Source organism: Pezoporus wallicus, unplaced genomic scaffold (assembly GCF_028554395.1).
Source record: "Pezoporus wallicus isolate ANWC-B61680 ecotype Strahan unplaced genomic scaffold, APGP_CSIRO_Pwel_v1 contig_5352, whole genome shotgun sequence".
In the NCBI taxonomy this organism is placed as follows: Eukaryota; Metazoa; Chordata; class Aves; order Psittaciformes; family Psittacidae; genus Pezoporus; species Pezoporus wallicus.
Genome location: NW_026639660.1, coordinates 2,972,664 through 2,998,784, shown reverse-complemented (window position 1 = coordinate 2,998,784; position 26,121 = coordinate 2,972,664). Strand labels below are relative to the sequence as shown.

At 45.2% G+C, this 26,121-nt stretch overlaps 2 protein-coding genes across 2 annotated transcripts; one reads left to right on the top strand and one right to left on the bottom strand.

The window, feature by feature from the left end:
- The first annotated feature begins 12,805 nt into the window (after nucleotides 1-12,805).
- Nucleotides 12,806-23,291, top strand: LOC130602492 (epoxide hydrolase 1-like). The gene is made up of 10 exons (XM_057415389.1): nucleotides 12,806-12,940; nucleotides 14,285-14,308; nucleotides 15,226-15,439; nucleotides 16,123-16,303; nucleotides 16,976-17,206; nucleotides 17,579-17,708; nucleotides 18,635-18,849; nucleotides 21,591-21,699; nucleotides 22,025-22,150; nucleotides 22,990-23,291. Exons 1-10 carry the CDS (start codon nucleotides 12,912-12,914, stop codon nucleotides 23,189-23,191), a joined length of 1,461 nt encoding a protein of 486 aa, XP_057271372.1. The 5' UTR covers nucleotides 12,806-12,911; the 3' UTR covers nucleotides 23,192-23,291.
- Nucleotides 23,292-24,072: 781 nt separating this feature from the next.
- MAD2L1BP (MAD2L1 binding protein) lies at nucleotides 24,073-25,956 on the bottom strand. Its single transcript, XM_057415349.1, has 2 exons — nucleotides 25,678-25,956; nucleotides 24,073-24,683 (listed from the first exon to the last, which is right to left on the bottom strand). The coding sequence occupies exons 1-2, from the start codon at nucleotides 25,954-25,956 to the stop codon at nucleotides 24,153-24,155; spliced, it is 810 nt and encodes a 269-aa protein (XP_057271332.1). The 3' UTR covers nucleotides 24,073-24,152.
- Between the last annotated feature and the right edge of the window lie 165 nt (nucleotides 25,957-26,121).

Genomic DNA, 26,121 nt, shown 5'->3' with positions numbered 1-26,121 from the left:
CCAGCTGTTTTGATTACAAGGGGTTCATGTCAGGACAATCTCTAGGGCTTCCTTTCACTCACACCCCATTACATAGTCAATGTATGCACCTGCATACATTTAGGCTTACCTAAAGCCACTGATGCTTTTAACCTCACATGTATGCCATTGAACACACTCTGAGTTAGCAGAAATGGAAAGAGGGGAATAATGTACTAACAGTCTTCCACAAAGGCCTTGTGCTTCCACTGCTGTCTCCAGAAGTTTACTGTGATCCTGGGAAGGGAGCCAAAGATGGTCTCCTGCTGAGAAAAGCAGTCACAGATACTCTGTGGGATCTTTCTCCATTTAACCCCCTGCTGAAGGAACTCACAAAGCAGCATCCAGGGTAGCCGCCTGGAGTGTGAGGGCTCCTTGTGATATGAAGGATTTAGACAGACTTCAGGAGAGGAGGTGCTTTTCTTTCCAAATGATGTATGGAACTCTAGATAATTTCCTTCTGCCTTAGTGTTTGGAGATGTCCCTGCAACTCCTCCAGGCTGGGAAGCACAGGAGGAAAACATTAATTACCTTTCACTTCTGAGCCTTTTGAAACATGAAGGCCAGGATCCATGCAAATGTTTGTACCCAGGAACTTACCAGCAAGAGTAGTCCTGTGTACCAGAACACACAGTTCCATGTACCAGAACATACACGGGACTGAACTTAGCTGAAGTAGTGATGCACCAGCTTCTGCACAACAGCACGCTGCAGTCAGGAGCAGCAATGGTGGCAGTCTCATACACAGAAGAGCAGTTCAGATGGAAAAGGGATGTCAGAAATACGTGGTGAGACGGATACTGGAGGCTAGTGAACCCAGAGCACTTCCAAAGGATTGTGAAATGACCCTTCTTCATGTCCACCTGTAAGACAAAGCTGGCTGGATCTATATTCCCAAAACTCAGAGCAAGAGAGGATGAATAAAGCATGAGGCCCTAAGCAGAGGGGGCTACTGGCTTCCAGATTTCCCAAACCAACATCATTTCATGCTGGCCAGTCTTTGCTTTAGTGGTACATTCTCCTCCTCTTGAAGTCAAACGGGGAAAGGATGGGATAATGGCACCCTACAGCTAAAGTAAAAGAGCCAGAAAAACACCTAGAAAGCTGAGCTGCTGCCCTGCTGTGCTGGTTTTGGCCGGGATAGTTAATTTTCTTCATAGTAGTTAGCACAGAAGCTATCATAGCTTCATAGTAGCTAGCTATGAGAAAATTCAGGCACGTTTTAGTTACTGTAGAGCAGTGCTTACACAGAGTCAAGGTCTTTTCTGCCTCTCACACCTCCCCACCAGTGAACAGGCCAGGGGTGTGCAAGAATTTAGGAGGGGACACAGCCAAGAAAGATGATCCCAACTGACCCAGGGGATATTCCACACCATATGACACCACTCTCAGCATATAAAGGTGAGGGAAGAAGCAAGGGGGAGAGCATTCAGAGTAAAGGTGTTTTGTCTTCCCAAGTAACAGTTACACATGATGGAGCCATGTTTTCCTGGAGATGGCTAAATGCCTGCCTGCTGGTGGGAAGTGGTGAATGATTTCTGTTTTGCTTTGCTTGTGTGTGTGGCTTTTGCTTTATCTATTAAACTGTCTTTATCTCAAGTCACAAGTTTTCTCACTTTTACTCTTCCAATTGTCTTCCACATCCCTACCTGATCCTTGTAAAATGGAACATACCATCCCCATCTCTGTGCTAAGGGGAGGATGATGAACTTTCTCTTATTTCCTCCCTTGCAGTCTGTGCAGCAGGGAGGGATTGTCATGTCTGGGGAGCACACATAGCATGGAAACTATTGCTGTTCCATGGGTGACTGTTCAAGGGCTCAACCCTTTCTTTCCTTTTCTTTCACACTCACAACAGCTTTATGTTTTCAGAAGCCAGTGAAAGCAGGATATGATGAAATCAAACTAACCTCTCTGACTGCTTCTCCCAGGAAAACAGCTTATGGGCAAAGACCCTGTAAAGCCAGGAAGGAGCTGCCAGGAAAAACATAACAGTCTCCTAGTGGTGACTCCAGCTAGGGGGACCTCTGCCATGTCTTCTGTACAGAACAGCTTGTATCTCCCTCTTCATGTCACTGCACAGGTCAGGTACTTGAATGCATTGCCAGATACCTTTTATATGATGCTTTGCAGCAATGGAGCCTAAGGGTAGGAGATAGTAGAAACCAACACAGAGCAATAAGCACTTCCAGTACTGGTTTCCCTATTTACCTTCTCAACCTCAGCTCAGAGATACCCAGTTTGGGAACCTGCAGAGGATGCTAGTAAAGAACAGATTGGTCTTTAGGTTGCCAGAAAAGCCATGTCTTACAGGCTTATGCGCTCTGAGTCCTAGCTGCCATGCCATGGAGGCATGAAGGGATCTGGGCCACAAAGCTGCCCACACCAACTGTCCAGAAGACATTTGGAAGAAATTTGTCCTCTTTCCTGGAACCAGTGGTTCTCAAAACAGATGAACTGTAGCTTGGTTTGCTTGTGCTTAAACAGAGATCCAGGCTTGAATCAGTATTAGAATCAAAACAAAAGCTGTTTGCTCTTTGATTATTAATCTTTAACAGGAACCTGAAAACAGTGGACTGTGGGGATAATGTTCTAGCAAAGATGGTGCATTAGTCTGCCTCCAGGGTCTGAGATAGTCTGGTGTACGTGAATGTTGACTCCTTGATCCCAGTGCGGGGGGAGATATTGCTGCAGGCTGTAGAAAAGGGATTTGATTAGTCTTATTTGCAAATAAGTCCTCTGAGAAGAGACAATTGATTTGGCCATCTTTTTTTGTTCTCTGAAGACCTGTCATCATTGGTAAAGTTCAGCCCTACAATGGGACTGTTGGAAGAATTAGGATTTTCTTTCTTAAATAGGGAATCCGGGAAGGGAAGGAGGGGTTGCTGCTTTTTATTGATTTCGGCTTGGAGTCAGTCTAGTTGCTTGAGCTCAGTTTGCTTCCCAGATTTTCAGGCTCTGTCACGGTTAGGGCATGCCTGTCACAGCATCAGTGTTTAACTGCAGCATAGCAACTGTACATAAACTCTAACAAGGATAAAGTAACAGCAAGACGGACTTCCAGGAAGGCCAGTTAAATCTAGTCAGTGGCTTGAGCAAGCTTGTTAGACCATGCTGCTGAGGCTCCACTGTTGACATCCTAACTACTTGGAGCTAGACGAGTCTGCTGCTGCAGCATTCCCTTCTCCAATTGCATTTTAAATAAGGAACATCTTGCAGATCCTTCTGCCATGTCCTGGCGTAACAGGGCACCCCACACATTGGAAAGGCCCAGAATCACTCCTTTTGCAGCGCTCTTCAGTGGCCCAAGATCACCCTGAGGCTTTTGGCTCTGTACTTCTTATGAAAACGAATCCCAAGTCCTTGAAGGGAGCTCTGTGCAAAGAGCTGATTTTCATGCTGCCATATTCCAAGGGCTGATGTGGTCCCATCAGTGACTAAAGGAGGAATACGGAGGGACAGAAAGAGAAGAATGGAAGAGCTTGATAATGGGAGGCTTGGGTAAAATTGATAAATTTGGGTTCCAGGTGGATGGTTGACAGCTAGCAGAGGGAAAAGTGGGGAAAGAGATGGTTCTCAGCTATATCAGCATCCCTTAGACCTCACCAGCAAGGGGTACTAAGAGGGGAATGAAGCAAGAGAGCAGGTGATGGATAGGGCAGAAGTGCAGACTGGTGTTAGACAAGGAGACAGGAGATGCCCCCTTTGTACTGCCCTGGTTTGTAACACTTGCTTTATTGAGCACTGCTGACTCAGGCAGGCTGGCAGCTCCTACCAAATGATGGGCTGTGCCTCTGTCTTAGCACTGTTTTCTTGTGTTGTACTTACAAGGGCACTCAGAGCCCCCTCCACGAACACTGTGTAAGCTCTTCCATTCCTGAGCAGAGGACAAAAGCCAACCTACCCCCGAGTGCCACAGCTTTAGCTCTGCAGCTTAGCTCTGCCTTCAGGACTGGTACAGCATGATCCTGCCAACTATGTACGTTCCCAGGTTGCTAAATCCGCTCTTTGAAGAGGCTCAGTAACACCAGGGCTTGCAGCACCACACCTCTGCTAGCTTGCTCAGTGTATCCAGCTCACCCTGTACTACTCTCCCCTGCCCCATCTTGGAAGACTCCTTACACCTCTCTCCTGCCTTGTCAGGCAGATGGGAGGGCTGCCTGCTCCTGAGGAGGTACAAGGCTGGACCGCTTCTATCATGGCCATCCTGCGGGCTGTTAGAGGTACTGAATTGGACCCACACTGCACAGCGCCTGGTTCTCATTCCCCTTGGGTCCTCTGGCACACTCCTCCCAGTCCACAGCTCGCTACTGGTACATTAGCGCAGTGAACACCTCATTACCCACTGCCATGAGGCTCTGCCAAAGTTGTGCTACAGTAGACAGATCCATGCAGTGAGGAAGCCAAACCTGAACTGCAGAGCAGGCAGGACTTCTGTTTCCCCTCTCTAGACCTGTCTGCACACATATATGTGAAGGCAGCAGCTCGGTGTTTGTACAGAGCAGCTCGGTGTTTGTACAGAGCAGAATGCCTCCACCCCACTCCCCACCAGAAAAATAATTCTCCAGAATCAAGGCAAATGGTGGTTTGTCCCATGGGCTGCCTCCAACCACTGTCATGTCTGACCAAAGGCCCAAACACCTCCTCCCCTGGGAAAGCCATGGGAAGGTGGAGAAGTAGCCCTGGCCTAAAATCAGTGTTGTTCTAAAGCACCCCCAATAATATGTCATAGGCTGGCAAAGAAGAAAGATCCTTCTTGGGACCATATGTATCTCCCACACATGGATGTGGGAGAATAGTTTGGATTTCCTGGAATTTCTGACACTTTGGAGGAATGACCACTCTTTCTCAAAGAATTTCTTACTTTGTGGTACCCCTATCTTTGTGCCCCCAAAACACTGGTGTCCTTTAGCTACTGGTCATCTCCTGACTTCCAGATAGACTATGAGCTGCTCTTCTTGACCAAGTCTCTGTTCATGGCCCATACTATGCTTACCCTGACAGAGCCTTGACCTTTCATTAGAGAATCAGAATATGAACACCTCCAATTCACAGCCCAGTGTCTCACAGGCAGGAAAAACACAAGAAGAAGACCAGGCACATCTTCCTTGCCTGATTTCCACCAATTACTCATACTTCTTTATTATGCTGAATAATTTTTCTTCACTCTTTGAATATTTGGAGGCCAAGATCCTGCTCCTAATCAATCACTCCTTAGGCAAACTAGATTTTGCTTTTGTAATGTTTTTCTGCATAGTAGCTCCAGCCTCCTAATCCTTTTTGTTGCTGTTCTTGGAGCTGCTTCTTGTTTGTCACAATTTTTCTGGTAATGGGATTCCTGGAAGCAAGTGGGATACTGCAGGCGCAGGAGCCCTGCACATCTCATTGTGTGTGTGATGTTGCCCTCAGGTGGCTACTCCAGAGAAAAGATGCAGCTTTGAAAAAACCACTCCAGCGTCTCCAGGATGGATTTGTAACTTTCTGTGGAAAGGATAACTCTGTGCTCTCTTACGTGATGCTTCTGCGTCAGAAGACAGGATTACACTGGCTTTTTCTGGCTGTCCATCTTCAGTTCTAGCTCTCAGCGTTTAAAGTTTATTTCCCCATGTGAACACTGCTGTGGTTAAAAAGCAGCAGGAAGAATCTCAGTTTTAGTGAGCTACACAAAGCTGAATGGGAATACGAACGGACAGACTTTCACCATCAGCAACTTTATTCATACTAATTTTCTCACTGCAGCTACTTATCTTGGTCACATTTTTCAGCAATTCTTTTTGTCTCAAAATTATATTCATAATAAAATTAGATTTCCTTTATTACACAAGGTTTTGTGTAACTCCTAGATTGTAATTCATATAAAGTCATAGAAGGTGCTCAAGAGGTGACAGAGACCTTATTAAAGGTTAGATCAGAAATCCGTTGTGTTTGTCTCTTCCCTAACTCAGCTCTTCACAAAGCTAAACCATCCTGCTCACTCATTCCCTTCTCCCACCGCAACCTCCATTGTCCCAGAGATTAGGGTGCCCTTTTTTATCCTGCCTTTTCTATGCCTATCTTCCCCTTTGTTACAGAATGATCATACCTAACACTGGAGATACTCAGCTGCTACATTTAGGAATCATTATGGCAATATATACATTCCTGACCTATTTAATACATGACATCTTATTTTGGTTTTGCTTCGCTCTGCACTGAGGTTCCTCTCTCAACACTGCACCACCCACAGAGGTACCCGGAGCTTTTCCCAGAGATCAGCTCTAATTCAGAATTTTTCATTTATGTATTAGGTAATTTGAAATCTTTTTCCAGCTTCCCTTAACTTATATTGGAATACAGAGAGCTCCATCTGCCATCACTTCGTTCCACTTACCTAACTTTTGGTTCATTCCTGTTCCTACTGAATGGAAATGCCAAAACATGCAGTGGGTTTAAAAAGAACAGCCTTTGCTGTTTTCCCAGTTATTCTATATCTTGCATAGATTTGGCCACCTCACTGAGCATTTCATCTTCTGAGAGTGGTGCAAAAGTAAGCTTTGGTCTCACTAATGGCACTGAAGATTTTGCCATTGAAACCAAAGGAGCTGGACTGGATCATTCTTGGCTCCTGTACGTCTCAGTGCTGATCATAGGGGATGTCTTGCAACTCCTGTCAGTGCAACACTGATAAGAAATTGTGCTTTCTCCTGTGTTTTCTTTCACAACTTTATCTCCTTGCTTCCTGTAGAACCAATGCTTGTACAATCACCTCATGTGTCCTCCCAGTAAGTTTTTGATCTGTTCGCTGATTTCAACAACTTCAGAAAGCAGAGATTTCAGAAATAGTTCTGAAAGGTGTTTCTACACATTTCATAAAAACTGCTTTGGGAAGTGCTGGGGGAATTTTATAAACATACCTAGAGAAAACAAAGTCTTAGAACAACGCAGTTAGAAAGCCTTTTTGCTTGCAAAATACATATTATTTGTGTTTGCAAATAGTAGCTGTGTTTTGCAAATATGTGTAGGAAATGAGGCTTCATTAGTCCCACCGCTTGTGGAACTGCTTACTAATCTTTGGCAAGGATTCATCCTGCATGCTGCTCTTGCCAAGATTTCTTAATAGCCACTTGCAAAGGGGTTTATCCTCATACCTTTGAGAAAGGCCAGTCAGTTACATACCCTGGGATTTTGCTTAGACAAATCTTTCCAAGAATGCTGAAAAGCTGGAGGAGTGAAAAAAATTGGACTTGCTGATAGAGTCTTGCTTACCATATTCAAACCCGTATCTTGAAATGGAATGCCTACTCATTTTCCCAGCTGTATTTGTGGGTCCCCAAATAAGGCTCAAGGCCCATAGTGCTATTTTCCTTATGTGAGATGTCTGCAGTGCTGTTTATTACATTATACTCAAGCATCTCTGGTTTTCCAGACTAGCTGTTTTTAATGAAAAATGAAAATCACATCCTTATGTTAGAAGTTCAGTTTCATTTTCTTGATGGCTCTGGACCTGAAAAGTTTCTTCATATTACTGTTATTGCTCCTGTTGTTGTACAGTGTAGGCATAACAACTAATAATGGACAGTAGGAAAAACCATCGAGAGAACAAATAATTATTCAGAAAGGAATATTTCCAAATAGCAGTGCTGTTCCCAAAAAGGGAGGAAATAACACACAGGATCAGAGCAGAAAATTTTCCAAAATCTCCAGTAAACTGAACACATCACGAGACCTACTTCTCAAAAAGCACATCCCCTCTTGCATGTGTCTTCAGGCCTGCGAAGGGAAGCTCAGCTGCTCCAGCAGCCCCCACCCACCTCCCGTACCAATCATGGGAGTTCTGCAGATGTCTAAAGCTCAGCTGATGTCTCCGCAGAAACAGTGCTTAGATCTGGGCTTTTTTTCCCCTGAAGCTCCTCTCTGTTAGGGCTAGTTTTGAGAAGTTGGCTATCTGGCCCTCTCCTACAATGCGCCTACCCCTTGCAGCCGCTGAGCGCTGATGCCCACCAAAAGCAAGACCAAGAGTTTAACAAGATAAGGATGGGAAAAAGGTACTTGGGATCTGGCCTGTGATAGTAGCTACTTATAATAGTTAATAGTTACTAATAATCCTATTATAGGATTCTCAGAAGCAGTCATTGTTATTGAGAAGGATGGAGATCACTGTCATTTTTTTGCCTCAGCCAAATACGATAATTGCCTTTTTAGATTTTTTTTGTTGTTGTTAAACTATATAAATCATTGAGTATAGGCCCCCTACACATACTGATTTTTTTTATTTTTACTGCAAACCTTTGTTGAAGGTAAGGCCTTTGTTTCTGCCACTAATGCTTCTGTCACTACAGTAATGACAAATCACCCAGGATATTCTTTTCCATAAGACACTTATATCTATATTGTCCTACAGATCTTAAGAATATTCCCTTCTTCAAGTGCCTTTGGTCAGTTGCATCCTTTTTTTTTTGGTTATTTTTTAATTATTCTTGTTTCTTTCCAAGATGATGATTTTACATGGCTTGGAGCAACAATTGCAGGAGGTGATACATGACACGACCACAAAAATGTCGTAACTGACCAAGATTTAAAGTTGTATCTGTACTGATTGTATGGAGTTTCCTTCTATATAAGAAATTCCACATGTCCGGGCATTTGGGCACCTGGGTTTCCTGAGCCAAGCCCTCAAGCCTCTACCATACTCACCAAAACACCAGTAACGTGTCCGAGCCCAAGAAGGCTCTGTCTCACACTACGCTCAAGGATTAACACTCCTAGTGCACAGCATACAGGACCATGTCCCAGAGCACAGAAAGGACCTGTACACCCAGCTTTCAGTGCGTGGCTGGGTGCACATGCAGGGACCATCAGGTTTTGCTCATCCAGGCTTTGAGCACAAACTCCCAGCGCCTGCTGCCCACCTCCCATAACCGATATCCCCAAGATTATCCCCGGGGTATCAGTGACCTAAATACACTCTTTGGGACTTGAAAGTTGCTTTTGTTTTTAATGTTGCCGAGTCTGTAAAACAAGCACACGTAACTAACTGCCTGTTTCCAAACAACTGTTGTGTAACTGCTCCCCACCCCCAGAGATGTGGCCTGCCATTCATTTAATGGGCTCGGTTTCACTGGGAAGTGCCTTGGGGGAACCTCTTAAACCCCTAATTAGTAACAGAAGGGCTAGTCGTTGCTGGAGGTAGCAGCGAAACATTTGTGAGGTCTCCTGGCAATCAGGGAGGCAGAGAGGGGGCGGTTCCAGCTGGGAAAAAAACACTTTTATTCAAGATACGGTGCAGAGGGCTAAAGAGAAAGTGTTGGGAGGAACGTACTTGCAGAAATTATGATGGGCTTTCGGGGTGAGAAAGAAGGGGGAGGAGGAGATGGGAGAGACTGTCCCTGGCCCTCCCAAGTTCTTCATCCCTCCTCCCATCTGAGTTTTATATAAGACACTGTGAAGTAGCATAGAGGCCTGGTGGGCTGGCTGCTGGTGGAGGCAGGTGCAAGGTGTTGCTGTGATCTGCTCTCAGATATTTGAGCTGGCTCTTGTTAATTAGATTCAGGAATTAACAGCTTAGAAGTGCTTAGGAGCTCAATGTTTCCTCGAGTGATGTGATCACTGAGGCTGAGCACAGAACCTGCCATTGAGGGCTGAAGTAGATTTTAGCACAAAACAAATCCTCTGGCAACCAGCTGAATGTCCTGACACCTCACTGGAAAGGTGAAAACTTTGCTCATCCATTGCAGGTAGGGTGATGCGCTTGGGCTATTCCTTATCCCCCAGGACACAGCCATGCATGGCGAGTTCTCCGATTTTCCCCATGTGATCCCATTTCTGGGCAGTGCTTTTTTTCATACAGTACCAAATGAGAAGAGTTGTGTGTGCAGAAACAGTCCCAGCTTGGACCTGTTGGACTGTGAGGCTGATTGTCCCTCAGAAGTCATACATGGAAATACAGCATTCAGTATCTTTGGCCTGTGGGAGCAAAGAGACAGCGAAGCCAAGGAAAGCCTCTTAGGACCATCCTTAAAACCTAAGGAAAAAGATGAGGTTCAAAGACAGAGTGATATCATGGGGCAAGTAGGGTTGCAGGAGCCTGGAGGACCACAGGGGAGATCTGAAGCTTCCAAATCTTACCCTGCTCTGCAACATCACCAGCCAGCAGTTCACTAGTAGTAGTCACTGAGCAGATAAAAAGGAGAGGGATTGACCTTGCTATAAATCAGGAGGCTATGTTCATGAAGATCTCCTGTTACAGAGCACCATTTCCTCTCTAGTAATATTCTTAAGAGAGTGAACCTGATTTTGTGCATGCAAAAGGAAAATTACTCAGCAAAGCATTCATGTAAGTGTGTTACAGCCAGGGTCATAAATCCCAGCAAAGGCCTTGGAATGGTACTGAAAGTCAGAATATTCATTTCCAAGTTGCCACAGCATCTCAAGCTGTAAAAAAGCTATGTTCAAAGCTTTTGTGCTCCACTCTTGCCCCTGTTCGTTAGCTCATTTCATAGCCAGAAATAACCAGCTTTCCTTCCTGTGTTTCAGGTTTCAGTATTAGTAATACTTATGAGGTTTGGATTATGATTAAATGCAATTGGCAATGAGAAAAACAGGAGACCGAAAGAGAAAAAAGACCCAAGAAGATGAAAAAAGGTGGCATTAACTGTATTGCGAGCTGCTCTTTCCCACTAGAGGGCACCCAGTATTCGCAGAACTGCTGCTTGGCCTTTGGGTGCTTCCTCCAGCAGCAGCCGGTCACGCTATGCCAACATCATTGAACGGGCCTGGGAGAGCTGGCAGGCGATGTTGTGTTTGGCTCCTGCTGCTAGTATCCAGCTGCTAAACCAGCTGAAAAAGTACATTACAGTAATGTATTCCTGTGCACATTTTCCATCATTGCTGCAGGGGTCATGCTGCAAATCAGTGGCAAGAGGAAGAGAAAAATATAGGAAGAAAGCTTCCTGTTCGTATGTGATTTGTGCAATGGAAACACATGAAATCTCTTTATAAAATTATGAGAGTCATAAAGGGATTGTGGGGTTGCAAAAATTGGAAGTTTAGATGGAGGCTTTTTAAAATCGGGTTTGCTAAGGCATCTGTCATTAGGGATAAGGGATCCTGCTCAAGTGCATGGAGATGCTCTGAGATGCTTTTGCAGGTTCTTTCCAGTGGAATTCTCCTTTCCATGGATGGAACATGCATCAGAATCTCGCAGGAGGAGGCAGCCTTTTTGAAGCCAGCAAGCAGTTTCTGCCTGGATTTGTGCATTTTGGCCACTAGAGGTTGTAAGAGAAAGGGGGGAAATCCCAGGGCTGGATTTCCTCTGGGAGCCTTTGATACCTGCCCACCAGCACTCACACAACACCCTTGCCCATACCTGCATTTCAGTAGGCAGGATCCTGGCTTCTCGGCTGTTTATCACCAGGGGGTTGTTGACTTTTAGCCCCAGGGTATTAATGGCCTTGGTGTGTTCCTTTAAAGCAAAAGCAGTGCTGATTCTCCCAAGTCTTTTGGATAGAGAGTAGCAACTTGCATCTTTTCTTTGCAGCTTTAAATAGCTCTTATGGCTCTTTTCCCGCATTCCTGCTATAGATAGCACTATAGATAGCACTCTTAGATGCTTAAACCAGATCTTCCTCCATCAACCTTTATGCTTTTTACTAATGCTAAGTAAGAAATACATTAAACTTTGACCAAATTAAGGATTTACCAGGTTTCCTTCCTGATGGCTCTTTTTGATGGCACAGTGTGTGCATATGAACTAACAGAGACCTCATCATCACAGAGCTCTCTGGTGATGGTACTTTTCTTTAAGCATGGAGATAAGAACCCTTTCCTCTGACAGTAGAATGTAGCTATTCCTGGAGTAAAACACAGCAAGGACACTCTGCAGCAATTTACACTATCCAGCAAGATTATACTGACCATGACGGATATGAAATCCAGTCCCCTGAGCTAAAACAAAGCATTGATTTTTGTGGAAAATGAAAAACTTGTTTTTCCCTTTTAGTCTTGGCTGCTGCAAAGCACATGGAATAGAGCCACTTGATACACAGGTTGGAAGCGATACCTGGAGGTCAGCTCATCCCAGCTCCTGCTCAGAGCAGGTTCAGGTAGGTCAGGTTGCTCCATGCCTTGTTCCTGCCAAATATTGAATGCTTCCAAGGATGAAGATCCCACATCCTCTCTGGGCCCCTGCCCCAGTGTCTGGGTACCTCCATGGTGAACTGATTTCTTCTCATAATTAACCAGAATTTCCTTGTTGCAATTTGCATCCATTGCTTTCTGTTCTTCAAGTGTTGCTCCTCCAAGACGAGCCTGGGTCCATTTTTCCTATGCTCTCTACTACGGAACTGTAGACAGCAATAAGATCTCACCCTTTGCTTTCTCTCCTCCAGGCTTAACAAGCCCAGGTCCCTCTGCATACCCCACATGCCCCAGCCCCCTGGCAGCCTGGTGGCCCTACACCACCATTCCAGTCTTTGCACTAGCAGCAAGGCCACAACTGGATTTGGCGCTCCAGATATGGTCTCACAAGTGCTGAAGTGACCAAAGGATCACTTATTTCAGCCTGCTGGCTAACGTGTTTACTATATAGCCCTGTACACAGCTGTCCCTCACTGCAAGGACACCTTGTTGACTCAGGTTCAGCAGGTGACTTCAGGCCAGCCTCTGCAGAGTTGTTTTCTCTTCATCTGGCATCCAGCCTGCGCTGGTGCACAGGGTTATTCCCTCCCCATGCAGGACTTTGCATTTTCCCCTGCTGAACTTAATTTGTGGCTGCACACTTAGGCAATAGGTGGCACTAAGTGATGACGTAGCTTGCAACTGCATTGCCCCAGAGTGTCACTGCTGAAAAGAAAGCCAGCAGAGGAGGCACCTGGACTCATTCACCTGGAGCAGCGGCCAGGAAAGGAGGAGCAGACATGTGGCAGGAGATCCTTCCCAACACCTGGTGAGGTCTCTTCGGCATGGGGAGGAGAGACTCCAAATGGGGCTCCCCAGGGCTGGAGCAGGAGAAAGCCCCTGTGGGGTCACCAGGGTGGGAGCATGCAGCTGAGTTCTCCTGAGCATAAATGGGGAGGAGGTTTTATTAGACTGAGCCTTGCTGTGCATCGCTCAGAGAGCTGCTTCAGGAGCACACTTGTTTTGTTAGCAATGCTGAGTTTGTGCTATCGCCATGATAACTGGATTCATGCCTCTGACTCACTAAACTTCAGGATGTAAGTACAGGGGGGTATTATTACTTGTTGCATAAGCTGCTTAGCCTTTAGAGAGGTGGAGGCTGACACTGTTTGCTTTTAGGAGCCCTATACTTCCTTGCCCGGGAGCGGCTTAAGGAGATACCTCCTTAAAAATCAAACTGTTACAGAGATTGTTACCAAGTTGCCTTTGCAATTGCTGGGGTCTCCAGAACAGGCACCAGGTTCTGCATCACGGGCAGCAGTGGGAAATGATACTAGGCAAAAAGAAACACTGGGTGGACTTGGGTTTTCATGGAGTCTCACGTCTTTTTTTTTTTCTCTTTTTTGGTCTCCACGTATGGTAATTGTGACACCAACAGCTCCCTAATCTCGCTGCTTTCCAAAGGACACAGTAACAAGACTTTTTCTTGTCACTTTTAATTTTGCTAGATTTTAGGTTGCACTTTTCTTGCAAGAGAATCTACCAGGCTGAAAGAGAATCAGGGAGGATGTTCTCTTTTGCTTGCAGGCAGATGAGACCTAAAAGCTTGGCATTCAGTTAGGGGTAGTTAGAAGTAGCAAAAGTATAGCAGCTCATTGAACTCTGAACAGGGAAAGGTCCTGCACAGCTCTCCTCGTGCCAGCCCTGCAGCACAATGAATACAACATGGCTGGCAGCAAAGTAACCCTTGAGCTTGAAAGTGCCCTGCAGAGGCTGCACACCTATTGCTATACCTCAGTCAAAATAAGCTATTTTCTTGTCTGAAGTAACACAGCTGCTGGTAGGATGAAACACCACAAGGACACCTACAGTTGTTAAGTGTCTCTTATCTAAATTATGCCAAAGGAGGGAATATTATGGCAACAAATTATCTTGCTAAAACACAGCCCAGAAACACCGTCTCTTTGTGCAGCAGCAGTGCTCTGAGCCCATGCCTGTCAGTCCCACCTGAAAAATAGGGAAAATAATGGCAGATGTTGCGGGGTGGCTAAACTGTTTGTGATTAAATGGTGCTGGTAGGTGATATTCTCTGTACCACCCCCAAGGGTTGGTACCATCCGGACAACACTATCAGACTATAAGTATCTTCTTTTTCTTTCTTTTCCTTGTGTAGGGAGACCATCTCATCCCAGATCAGGTGAGTGAAATGTCTGCCCTGTGCTAAGGTCTCCACTTTCTATTAGCACCCTAGCTGGGGCACAGCATAATCCCTTCCATACCCTGTATGACAGCAACAACAAAATCTTCATTCACAGTTCCCTTGCAGCCCCCTGCAGTAGCCCCAGACAAATCTCCTAATCCCCAGGGGAAGCTGGATTGAGGCAGAGGTCAGAGGGACAGGAAGGTGCACAGCCTTTGGGTTGCTTGCACAAGCATGTGAACAGTTTTGAAATATGCTGTATGTCTGTTTAAGTCTGTTAAATCCAACCCTGGTGACTCAGCCCTCGCATCTCACGAAAGTCTGAAACCTTGCTGTCCAGAACAGAAAGAGACAAGCTGAGACTCTTGCCTACTGAAAGCTGTGGTGGAGGACCAGTGTTGCCCTAAAACAGGACTGAATCTGTAGGAGAGCTATGTACAAAGCACTGCTAAGAGGGACATGTCCACCACATTAAGCTCTCTCCAGCAGCTGAAGACCCTTGTGTCTGCTCCTGCTCCTCAGCCAGTTCTCTCTGTGCAGTTTTTATTCCTGGAGGTGTCCAACTGCCACTATCCCATTCACTCCAGTACCTGCTGAAAATAGATTGGCCCGTATCCTGTTGACCCTTGTCCCCCAGGGCATCTTGGCTCACAAGAAGAGGGACAAGGAAGCCTTGTGGTCAGCAAGTCCTAATCAGTAAAGACTTGAGGTCACTAAGGAGGGCTAGTAGATGTAACCCTGCCCCAGATCTTGCCTGTGATCTTCAAAAATTAGAAACCCTCAGCCCCTGCTGACTCCATGGGATCTGTAGGCATTTGTTCCTGCTCAGACCCAACCAATGTGCATACGAGCTTCAGCATAGTCCCTTTATCCTTGACGCTTCTTTTGCTGACCACAATGTTATACCTCCCCAGGTCTTTTGGATATTCTCAGAAGCATGCAGTCCTGGTCCCTGCAGCTGCGCTGGGAGTTGGAGGGTTGCTGGTTTACTGGCTGAGGTCTAGACGCAAGATCAAGACTATTGAAATGAGTGACGGATGGTGGGGCTCAGGCGAAAGACCCGTAAAAAGGAAAGAAGATGAAAGTATCCGTCCCTTCAGGATTGAAACGTCTGACAAAGAAATCGAGGTACCGGTGGCTGGGATGTGAGAGAGGCAGAAAGCTGCAAGGTTGAGCCAGTTCATCACCCACCTTGCTTTGAGGAGATCCTGTTGGGGTGATAGCAGTGCACCAGCCAGTGCAGCTACCTAGATGATGCTCTGGCTCACTGCCCTTTATGAATGGGATTTGAGCTCAGATTCATCACAATGGGCCATAAAGACTTTGATATCACTGACTCTACATGTGACGTGGGGCTTCTCCTGTGGAAAGGCCACTGGACAGCAAACAGTGGGTCTGTGGATGATGGATTGGGAGGGTGTCAGGACAGCAGTGATACTGGTGGGGCAGGACAGAGCAGCTTCCACAAAAGGAAGGGCTGGTAGGGTGAAGAGGGGTGGAGGTTTGACTGAGTCACAGCACCTCTGTCCCTACATGCAAACGTGTCCCTGCATGTCCCTATCTAGCCAACTAGCAGTTAGCAGCTCAGGCTGAGCTTTTTCCCCCAGCCAGCTCCTAATGTCAAAAGCCTAAAGCAAGTTAGCAGCAAGGCTAGGAGTAGGACCCAGTACTCCACTGCTTCAGGAGGGCTCGTGGTGTCCCAGAGAGCAATATAAAAGCCAGCAGGGCCAGATGAGCCCATCCATGCCCACCTTGGTGTAGGGCACGTGTGAGCCACTGGCCAGCCTCACAAGAAAGGCTCCATTCTGCAGGACCTGCACCGGCGCCTGGATCAGGCCCGCTACACACCACATCTGGAAGGGGCTGCCTTCCACTATGGCTTCAACTCCAGCTACCTGCAGAAGGTGGTGGCCTACTGGAGGAACCAGTTTGATTGGCGCAAGCAAGTAGAAGTCCTGAACAAATATCCCCATTTCAAAACCACCATTGAAGGTGAGGGGTCTCCGTGGCTTGAGCAGGTCTTACTCTGAAAGACAGAAAGGGGTGATTTAAGAGATTACAATATTTAAGACAACACTATGTGTAAAAGCTTAGTGATATAAGTGAAATATCACTAGTGGCAGCTTTATTATTAATAACCTCCCATAGATTAAGACAGTCAGAGTGGCAATAAGATTATGTCTACTTCAATATGGGCTTCATTTGGCCCTGAACCTGTGCTAAATAATGATCTTTTCTTCTGCTATGGCCTTGAAGCCACCTTTGAAAATGGCAAAATTTACCCAGACTCTGAGGCTAGAATATCTACTACCACCACACAGTTTAGCCAAGTGAGGTTAGCCAGATCTGCAGGCTAAACTTCTATGCTATTCATGTAAGTGCAGCTCTACTTATATACTGTGCGTCCAGTTCCTCAGGAGGTGGATGTCCAAACTCTTGTGACTCCAATACCTGGGGCTGGGATCAATACCGTTGTTTGTATGCAAAAGACGAGATGTAGGTACAATACCAGCCATCCCTTTCAGCTAGGCCTCTTCCTGCCGTGGATTGTATAACTTCCAATGCAAATGATAATAACAATTTTTCCACCTTCCATCTTCAGAGTCCAGAGCAGAAACTGTGCAGAACCACAGCTTTAATTTATCTGTCTTGGATGTGTGGCAGGGATCGAGATCCATTTTATACACGTCAAGCCCTCCTACGTCCCTCATGGTCGAACTGTTCAACCTCTGCTAATGGTCCACGGCTGGCCCGGTTCCTTCTATGAGTTCTACAAGATCATCCCTCTGCTGACAGAGCCAGCCAGCCATGGCCTGAATGAGGGTGATGTGGTGTTTGAGGTCATCTGCCCATCCATCCCAGGCTATGGCTTCTCAGAGGCACCACACAAACAGGGTAAGTGATGAAAAGGCTTTGTTGGAATCACAAGGGTTTTGGAATGACACCTGAGCCATCCCTGGGCACTGCAGTTTGTGAATGCAGATGCTTAGCTTTGCATTAACACCCATGTGGCTGAGGCTCTGGGGGTGACTGCATACTTGGAAGGCATTGGTAGCTGGAAGCCATGTCTGATTCCCACTTTCTCCACTTTCCACTGAATTTCTTATCATCTTGAGTTCGCTTTATTGCCAAAGAGTGAGGCAGAGCAGCATAGCACTCTGTGCCTTCACACAGCAGCATACTCACATACTTCTGAAAGGCCACAGTCTTTGGCCAGTGGATGAACACCAGGACAGAAAGGTCTCCTCTGTTCTTCTCTGCCTACAGGGTTTGACAGCATTGCAGCTGCTCGAATATTTCATAAGCTGATGAACAGACTGGGCTTCAAGGAATACTACCTACAGGGAGGAGACTGGGGATCTCGCATTACCACAAACATGGCCCAGATGCTGCCACAGTGAGTAGCAAAGGCAATCAGTGCAGAAAAGATGCCCCCAGTTCTCTTCCTATCATTTTGTGCTCCATCGTCCTGGTCCTGCCCTCTGTTTGCCCTGCCTCTCATTCCCTTCTGCTCAGTTTCCACCAGGGATGTCCCTACTCCTGTGCATTCAGTTGTATCCATATGCTTTGCATTGATATTGGCACAGTTTTCATGCTTTCTAAATTTCAGAGCTGTTTGGCTTCTCTGTCACTAGCTAAAGGAGACAGATTCTCATTCCAAATCAGGAAGGAGATAAATTTAAAATCAGCAGGGAGAAAAAGAAGGAAGGAGCTCAGCCTCTCAGCAGCTGAACAGTACCATGAAGTATAGAACTTTCCTATAGAAAATGCAGAATTGAGCCTGAAGAAGAAACACAACACCTTCCTTACAAGATGGCATCACAGCTCATTGTTTAGCATTTAATGAAAAGCAGGCACCACAGCCATGCTGAGGTCAGAGAACAGATAAAGTGGGAAAGCTCTTAAAGCAGTTAGATTGGAGGCTGAGCAGCTCATGCTCCTAATGGCAGTTGTGCTCTGGAGCACCCAGAGCACCGTGGCCATGTGTGATCTAATCCAGCTTTTCAGAAGATTACCAGCGCAGCCTGTTCCTGTAGCACAGAACAACATTAGATCAACAGCCAGAGACATCAGCATGGATATACCACATCCAGAAATTGAGTACCTGAAGCTAAGATCATACCAGTGGCACAGCTGCATGGAGATGACACCAGGTGTACCATTTTTTAACTCCCATAATTATATTTATTTTCCAATCATGGTGAACCTGAAGGGCTTCAAGTATTTTACTCTGTAAAATATTTCTATCACAGCCCCAGTCAGACTTATTTTATATACAGATAATCACTTGATTTAACCTTCTATTCACTAACTTAATTTCAGGTGCGTGAAAGGGCTTCATCTGAATCTTGTCTTCATTGCCATACGAGGTTTGGGAAAGGTTATTTCTGTCATGCTTGGGGCTTATGTACCATGGCTCGTAGGCCTCACTCGGGAAGATGTTCACCGTATGTATCCTTTCGTCCAGAAGAATATATATGACATTCTGCGAGAATCTGGATACTTACACATCCAAGCCACCAAACCAGACACTGCAGGTAGTGAAACTTCTATACATCCCTCTGAACATTATATAGTAACCGTTCATGGTATGTAAAGACGTAGCTGAACAAAGGCCAACTGTGTTTGAGAAGCAATGAGTTGTGGTGACTAAATATAAGACATGGGGCAAGAACTGTGTAAAAGGAAGTTAAGGAGAACAGCTTTAAAAAAAGATAGTACAAGTACCACTCTTCAAGGTCTTTTAAATGGCATGCCACGTCTCTTGGGGAAAGAACTCTTTTGCAAAAAAAACCCTTAAAATACAGCACAGGGTCCTGAAATTGAAGCTTCTAAAAATAAATTTGGTTGAAAACAAGACAAATAGCATGAGCAAGTCCAGTGGGAAACTTGCAGGAAGCTAGACACAGCCCTAACACCTGAAAAGCCAGAAGCCTGACACAGTGAGGCCAGTATATGAGGAGTCTGAAGAAAGATATGGCCACCTTGGGAAAGTTAAATGAATGATTTGCATCAGTCCTCCCTAGGGAGGACTAATGGGGTCTTCCTTTAACAAAATTAGCCTTCATCAGGAGAGACAGTGGAGCTGTCTCAGACTCCTGCCAGATGTGGAGACCATAAAACGAATAGCACCCCATCATGGCAACTCACTGAAAACAGAAAAAACTCAAACTGAAAAGTTAATTAATGCCTAAGTCTGTTGCTTGAACCGATTGCAATACCAAAGGAATAAAAGGAGACAAACAAGACACCAGCTTGTTTTCTTGGGTTTTTTAAGAGCCAAAAATGAAGGTAGACCCAGAAAAACAAAGAGCAGTCTGTCTAGTCACTGATCAGGAAACGAGCAAAACTATTTTAAAGAGAAGAATAGGCTTACAAGTGATAATATCACAAGGAAATCACGCTTCAAAAATCAGAGCTCTGTCAGAATCAAAGAACTGGGGATCCAGTAACTGAACATATTTTATTTCCAAAAATGTTTTGTTGAGGTTCCTTCCCCAATGCTGTTAAAGAAATTAAACTGCCTTGACTTAAAAGGATTAAGATCATGGATTAATAACTGGCCAATGTGAGAATCCACTCATAGGAATACATAAGCAAGTTCCAGGAGAGGGAGAGTAAATAAAAACCCTGTGCTGGAACCTGTTTAATTCAACATGATCCCAATTTCTCTACAGTTAAAAGTTAACCATTAAGTGAAAATCTGACAGCTATCCAGGCTTTGGTTTACTCTAAAGATAACTGCAGAGAGTTGCAAAAACATTTAAGTGAGCGGTTGATTAAGCGGGCCAATAAAAACTGATGTCAATGAAGTCCAAAGCAATTTGATTAAGAAAGAAAGTCACAATGGGCTCGAGTTTGGCTGCTGCTGCCATATGAGAGAATCCATGAGTCATGGACAGGGCTTTGAAACGTCAGCCAGGTCAGAGTTCAAGAGAATCTTACAAACTCTTAAAGAAAGCGAAAAGAGACTAAGACAAACACTAGATCTACAGTATTCAGAATCTGTTGCACCCCTGTTTGCCCTGTTTCATAAATGTATTTTGGAATCAGAAGAGTACAGGAAGGGGAGAAAAGGAAGGCTGGAGTGACCAAGCAGCTTCTGTATGAGCACTGTACGTAGTCAAGGACTCTTCAGCCTGGAAAAAGAAGAGCAGGGATTTTGTAGCACACTAAAATTGTGAAATGTAGAAACTGAAGAGGGAGGAAAAAAATATCTATCTGCTACTCAGTCTGAAGAAATACCTACACTGTCAGTTTAGTTTTTATTAGGCAGGTCTAAAGCAAAGCTTGAAGTATTTCTTTTACCACAAGTTATAGGACCTAAGATGTGTACAGGGTGAATAACAAACTGCAAACAAGACCCGTATTTCTGAGCATCTAACTTGTGGATGTTGGATACAGTAGTTCAGAGGCAGCTTTCAGCCCAGAAAAAGCTCATCTCCGGATGGGTTACATGCTAGCTGCCACATTTCAGCCTGCACTACCACTGCTGGTCAAAGCATTTACACAGCTGTGATCTGTACCAAATCACTCCAGGCCTGCCAGCACAGGGAAACAGTTGTGCCAATGCACAAACTTACTTTGCATTTGCTATGTCCACTATTATATTAAGACTGTGTTGTGCATCATCTTCTACATAGTCACTGAGTGCTCATAGTGCATAGTCACAGCACTCAGAGCTGGCAATACCAAGTATATTGTAAACTACAGCCTGGGGTATGATACAGGAATTTCCCAAGGCAAGCCTCCTTCACAACTGAAGTAATCCCTGTCCCAGTTTTACAGGTAAGAACAGAGATAGAATATACTGTGTACATGCCATGTTTATAATATTTGCTAGTGTTTCCCCATAACCAGAAACGGGTAACAGATACACTCCACTGTTTAAGTTAGATAAAAAGTGATGAACAGCATTCAGTGTGCTGGTTATCCACTCTAAGCAGGATGCTGCCCCAAATAGTTTATAAAAAATGTCTCATAATCCCTTTACACCTGAATTTGTACCTCCTGCCACACATGACCAAGAAGCCAACAGGACTTCCTTAGCTCCTAGCTTCCTTTGTGTAGGAAGTACCTAAGTTTGTAGTCAGTTACAGCTAGAATTCCATTGGGGTGAATTTCTCAAGGATAAAGTACTACCAGGCCTACTAAAATACAGATTTTCTACTGAATTCTCATAGAAAACTCTAAAGAACTCGATAAAGCCCAGTTTAACTTCCACTGAAGTATTGCAATGCCAGGCAACTGTAATAGCTCTCCCCTTCTCCTGAATTAGGTTGTGGACTGAATGACTCCCCCGTGGGGCTTGCTGCGTATATTTTGGAGAAATTCTCTACCTGGACAGATAAATCATTTCTGCAGAAAGATGATGGAGGCTTGGAAAGGTAAGAAAAGAGATGCTCTTCCCTAACAACATTCATTAAAAGACTGAGTGATGAAAACTGATGAAGGCAGAGGTAAAAGACTGACCAATTAAAGCTGAATAATGGAAGATTACATGTGACAAGCAGTAGTTTAAACTTATAGCAGATTGCCTGCAGGCTACTGCTTGAATACCAGGTAGTTTCGGTCTGGGTACATGGGTGTCAATTTGCTGCTTGAATACAAGTGGAGAACAAGAGGAAACGAGGGCATTTCAGGGCAAAATCACAATACAGCATACCGAGAAACAGCTTCCAATGAAATTTCTTCATCTTTCTCACTCAACAGCAAATACACTCTTGATGAGCTTTTGACCAATGTGATGATTTATTGGGTGACAGCCTCCATTGTGTCCTCCATGCGATTCTACAAGGAGAACATTACCAAGGACCCTGATCTAAGTGCTATTTCCAGGTAACATGAAACCAAAATCACCAAGTTCTGCTTACTTTTGATAAATATAGATAAGGGTCACTTTTCTTTCAAATTATAGTTCACACAGGAGCTTGTGGCCAAGTATTTTCAGTCTTGGTGATCAAAATACAGGTCATATACTTATTCATCAAACAAATGTAATCTGTGGCTCAGTTCAGTAAAAAGCAGACAGAAAAACATGAGCATTTTTAAAAGAGAAGTTTGATATGAATTAGGAAAGATGAGGCTCACTGGTGGATAAACTAAAAGCTACAACTCTTGAGTAGAACCTTGGGGAAGCAATTTGGAGAGCAGTACTTGAAACATAGCACCTTCTGACAGCTGCTGGCTTTAAGATGAATATGAGAGGCTGAGCAGGAAAATGCTGTTGAGCAGAATTCTCCAAGTGATTGATCATGCAAACGAATAGAAGAGTCCTTTTCTCTGTAGACTGAACCAGTTTACCTTTCCCCTCAAGAGAGTAATTTCTTGCACTGGCACCATGAATTCTAAAGTAAGCATGAGCCAGCTGGTTTCTGACCTCCCAGAAGTGTGACATCTTGCCATACATCACAAAACATATACAAAACAAGGCAAGTTAAAAAATATGAAACATTTCAAGACTGGGCTGGGTGCACAGTTGGCTCTGCTTTGCTCTTTGGGTACAACACTTTTAAAGTCAAGGAGACCCAAATGAAAGCACAGCACAGTGCAAGACCACAAAACAGTTTGTTGTGGTAAACTTCCCCAGCTGACTGTGGCAGTTAGCAGAGTCAGAAGGGGTTTACAGACTTTCCCCACTACTTGCTCCAAAAATGCAGTTAACCAATGTCTTCTAGGGTTGGAGTGTATGTTCCCACAGGGATTGCAGCCTTTCCTCAGGAGATAACACATACACCACAAGTCTGGACAAAGGAAGCCTACAAGAACATCATCACTTACTCTTACATGCCACGTGGAGGGCATTTTGCTGCCTTTGAGGAACCAAAGCTTCTGGCACAAGATATCATGAACTTTGTCAGAAAAGTGGAACATCTGTGAACCTGCAGTTTCAATATGTACACAGAATGGAGGCAAGTTGGTTTGCCACCAGCAGAACCTTCACTTTGCCAGATAATAAATCCGATCCAATTGCATGTAGAAGACAGCATTTTATTTGGATAACAATTATAGTACTAAATTTGTTAATTAAACTCTAAAAACCTTAAGAAAAAAAACTTAAAAACATCTTGTCTTCTTTCATACCCAGCACATCCTTGCTGCATTCAGAGTTCAAGCATAACAGAATATGTAAACAGTTTAACGCAGTAACATTGCACTCATCTGGGGAAGAGAATAGCAAGGAATGGGGCCCTTGTTCCTCAGAAGCAAGTCTTCTCTTCGAGAGCTTATGCAGAACTAGCAGCTTTGGTGGAAGAGCTTTGATCTCCTGAGCACACACTCCTATGTTCAAGTTATGCTTCATTCAAGAGACCTGTGGTTATATATTCAAGTAGATAGCTGCACATAAGACTGCCTTCTTCATTCTGGCAGTTCTTCCCCTAGAGCAAGCTTTAGCAGTCACTACACATTGTAAGCGGTTCTTAAAGAACAGGCAGAGACAGCACCCCTAGTGGACTCCAAGCTCAAAATTATCAATTTAATTTCCTCCTAGTTTTATTATCTCATTCCATTCCAAAAGGACAAAGTTAAAAATATGCATCAAGTGTAGAGCGCATCAACCTTTACCTTCCTTTCAAAAGATTTTTACCACCCTCCTGTGCAATATTTGCTATTGGGAAACTGCAAGTGATCTCGCTACTGGTATGATTGGGTTTCTCTCCAAACAGGATAGAGCTCCAAGAAGACAGATGAACACAGGCGAGCTAAATGAAGCCAGTAGATGCCCAGGATAATAGAACCAGACAGACAAGAATACAAGGTTATATTTTATAAAGTTATCATCACTTAAAGCAGCACCAAAGGTTATTGAATATTCTATAAACATTCTACAGAGCACACATCATTCATGAAAGCCTTTGAGTGTCACTGGTGCTTGAAACCAGATGTAGTCCTCCCAGTCGGAAGTCACATGCTGAGCAGGCAAGGCACTTATATTGATGTCTCCATCACAGGACAAATTCACAGTTAGCTTCCTCCCTCGAGTTGGCACTTTATAGTTGAGCTTGGGCCGGAACCAATCAACACCACAATTGCGGTGTCCTTGGAGCATAACAACAGTGCCCATGGCAGGGAGAGCCTTAAGTTCACTGAAGACATCCGCGACGAACAGCGAGTGGAACAGCTTGCGAACGCAGGATGCAGTTTTCAGGCTCTCTGCAGCACTGCCTTCAAGGATGCCTTCCAAGTCGAGCTCATAGAACTCCTTGGGCCTCATGACATTGCCTCCAAGTAGAATAAGAACCCGAGGAACCACTGTCAGACTAAACATTACTTCCAAGTGCTGGAGCACTCCCTCCAGCTCCATCAGCACCTGCTGGCACTTCCTGCTTGCCGGGTCCATGGGGAGTGGCTTCTTAATCCCATCTCCATCCTGGGGAAGAAGAAAAAAAAGAAAAAAAAAGAAAAGGGAAAAAAAAAGAGAATTAGTGTATTTAATTATTAGGACACATTAGTCCTAATACACTCTTCAGAAAGTATAGCCCATCCCTGAAAGTCAAGGAAAGCTCAACCGTTTTATGCTCCTTTCAAAAGATATAGGCATCCACACACAGAATCAGATCAGAGGAACACAAAAGGACACTCTATAGCTACTCAGTTTGAACCTGACTCACGGAACTGATCAATTCCCACAAGAATTAGAAGCCGCATGTTTTGAAGAACAGTTATCACTAGTGTCCTGGTTTCAGCTGGAATAGGGGTATCCCATACAGCAGCACATCATATAAACTGGGGGGAGTCACCCAGAAGGTGCAGATCACTGCCTGGGTAAGGCTGAGTATCAGCTGGCAGATGGTGAGCAATTGTATTGCTTATCACTGCTGCTTATTGCTTGTTTTTTCTTTACCCTTTTAGTTTTAGAATCTCTCTGCTTGCCATTTCCCTTATTATTATTATTAGCAGTAGTACTATATTGTTCTTATCTCAACCCATGGGGTTCATATTCTTTTGATTTTCCTTCCCACCCCAGCTGAGCAGTGGGAGAGTGAGCAAATTGCTGTGTGGTGCCCAGTTACCATCTAGGTTTAAACCACGACTCCAAATCACCTGATTTTTTTTCCTGAAGAGCTGTTAGAGTAACAAACAAAACAGTGACATGCGTTAAGCATAAAGCAGAACAAGAAATAAACAGTAACTCATTGAGACCTTCGGCCCCCAATCTACAGCTTTGCCTTTTTTGTTTTGTTGAGCAACTTTTAGGGTTACAGCTATAAGGAGCAGTTCAGAAGCAGTTAAGACTCAATGACCGGGAGTTACCGACCCATAACGGTTAACTGACAGGCAGCACTTGAAGGCCGCGGGCACGACTACCCCCGGCGCAGGGCTCCGCTCCCCCGACCACCCCCTTCGCCACCACGGCCCCTCACCTTAGCCGCCCGCCGGCAGAAGTAGGCGAGCTGCTCGTAGGGCAGCGGGAGCTGGTGCCGCTGGTGCATGACGTGCTTAAGGAGCTCGCAAGCGAAGAGGCAGCAGCTCTCCCGGGTCACCGAGCCCGGGAACACCACGGACACCAAGGGGCAGGCCACCGCCAGCTCACTCCTCCGGGACATCACCCTGCCGCCGCGCTTCAGGCCCGGGGGGGCCTCAGGAAGAAGCAGTGAGGACGCTGGAGAGACGGGAACAGCCAGAGCACCGCCAGACGCCATTTGCTGATCGCCAGCCAGCTGCGATTTGAATGGCCGCGGCCGCAGTGCAGCATGGGAGTGACGGAGCTCCCGCCCACAACGGCTTGCTGCGGCGCATGCGCCGTGCCCTGTGGGGCGGAGGCGTGTTCCGGCTCGGGAGGGGCGTGGGCAGCTCAGCCCCGGGCC

Excerpts from the sequence above, each read along its gene's own strand:
- LOC130602492 (XM_057415389.1), top strand. The coding sequence starts at position 12,912 with ATGTGGCAGGAGATCCTTCCCAACACCTG. Across the intron at positions 12,941-14,284 it reads GAGATCCTTCCCAACACCTG|GGAGACCATCTCATCCCAGA; the intron begins GTGAGGTCTCTT and ends TTCCTTGTGTAG. Across the intron at positions 21,700-22,024 it reads GATGATGGAGGCTTGGAAAG|CAAATACACTCTTGATGAGC; the intron begins GTAAGAAAAGAG and ends CTCACTCAACAG.
- MAD2L1BP (XM_057415349.1), bottom strand. The coding sequence starts at position 25,956 with ATGGCGTCTGGCGGTGCTCTGGCTGTTCCCGTCTCTCCAGCGTCCTCA. Across the intron at positions 24,684-25,677 it reads TCTGCCGGCGGGCGGCTAAG|GATGGAGATGGGATTAAGAA; the intron begins GTGAGGGGCCGT and ends CTTCTTCCCCAG.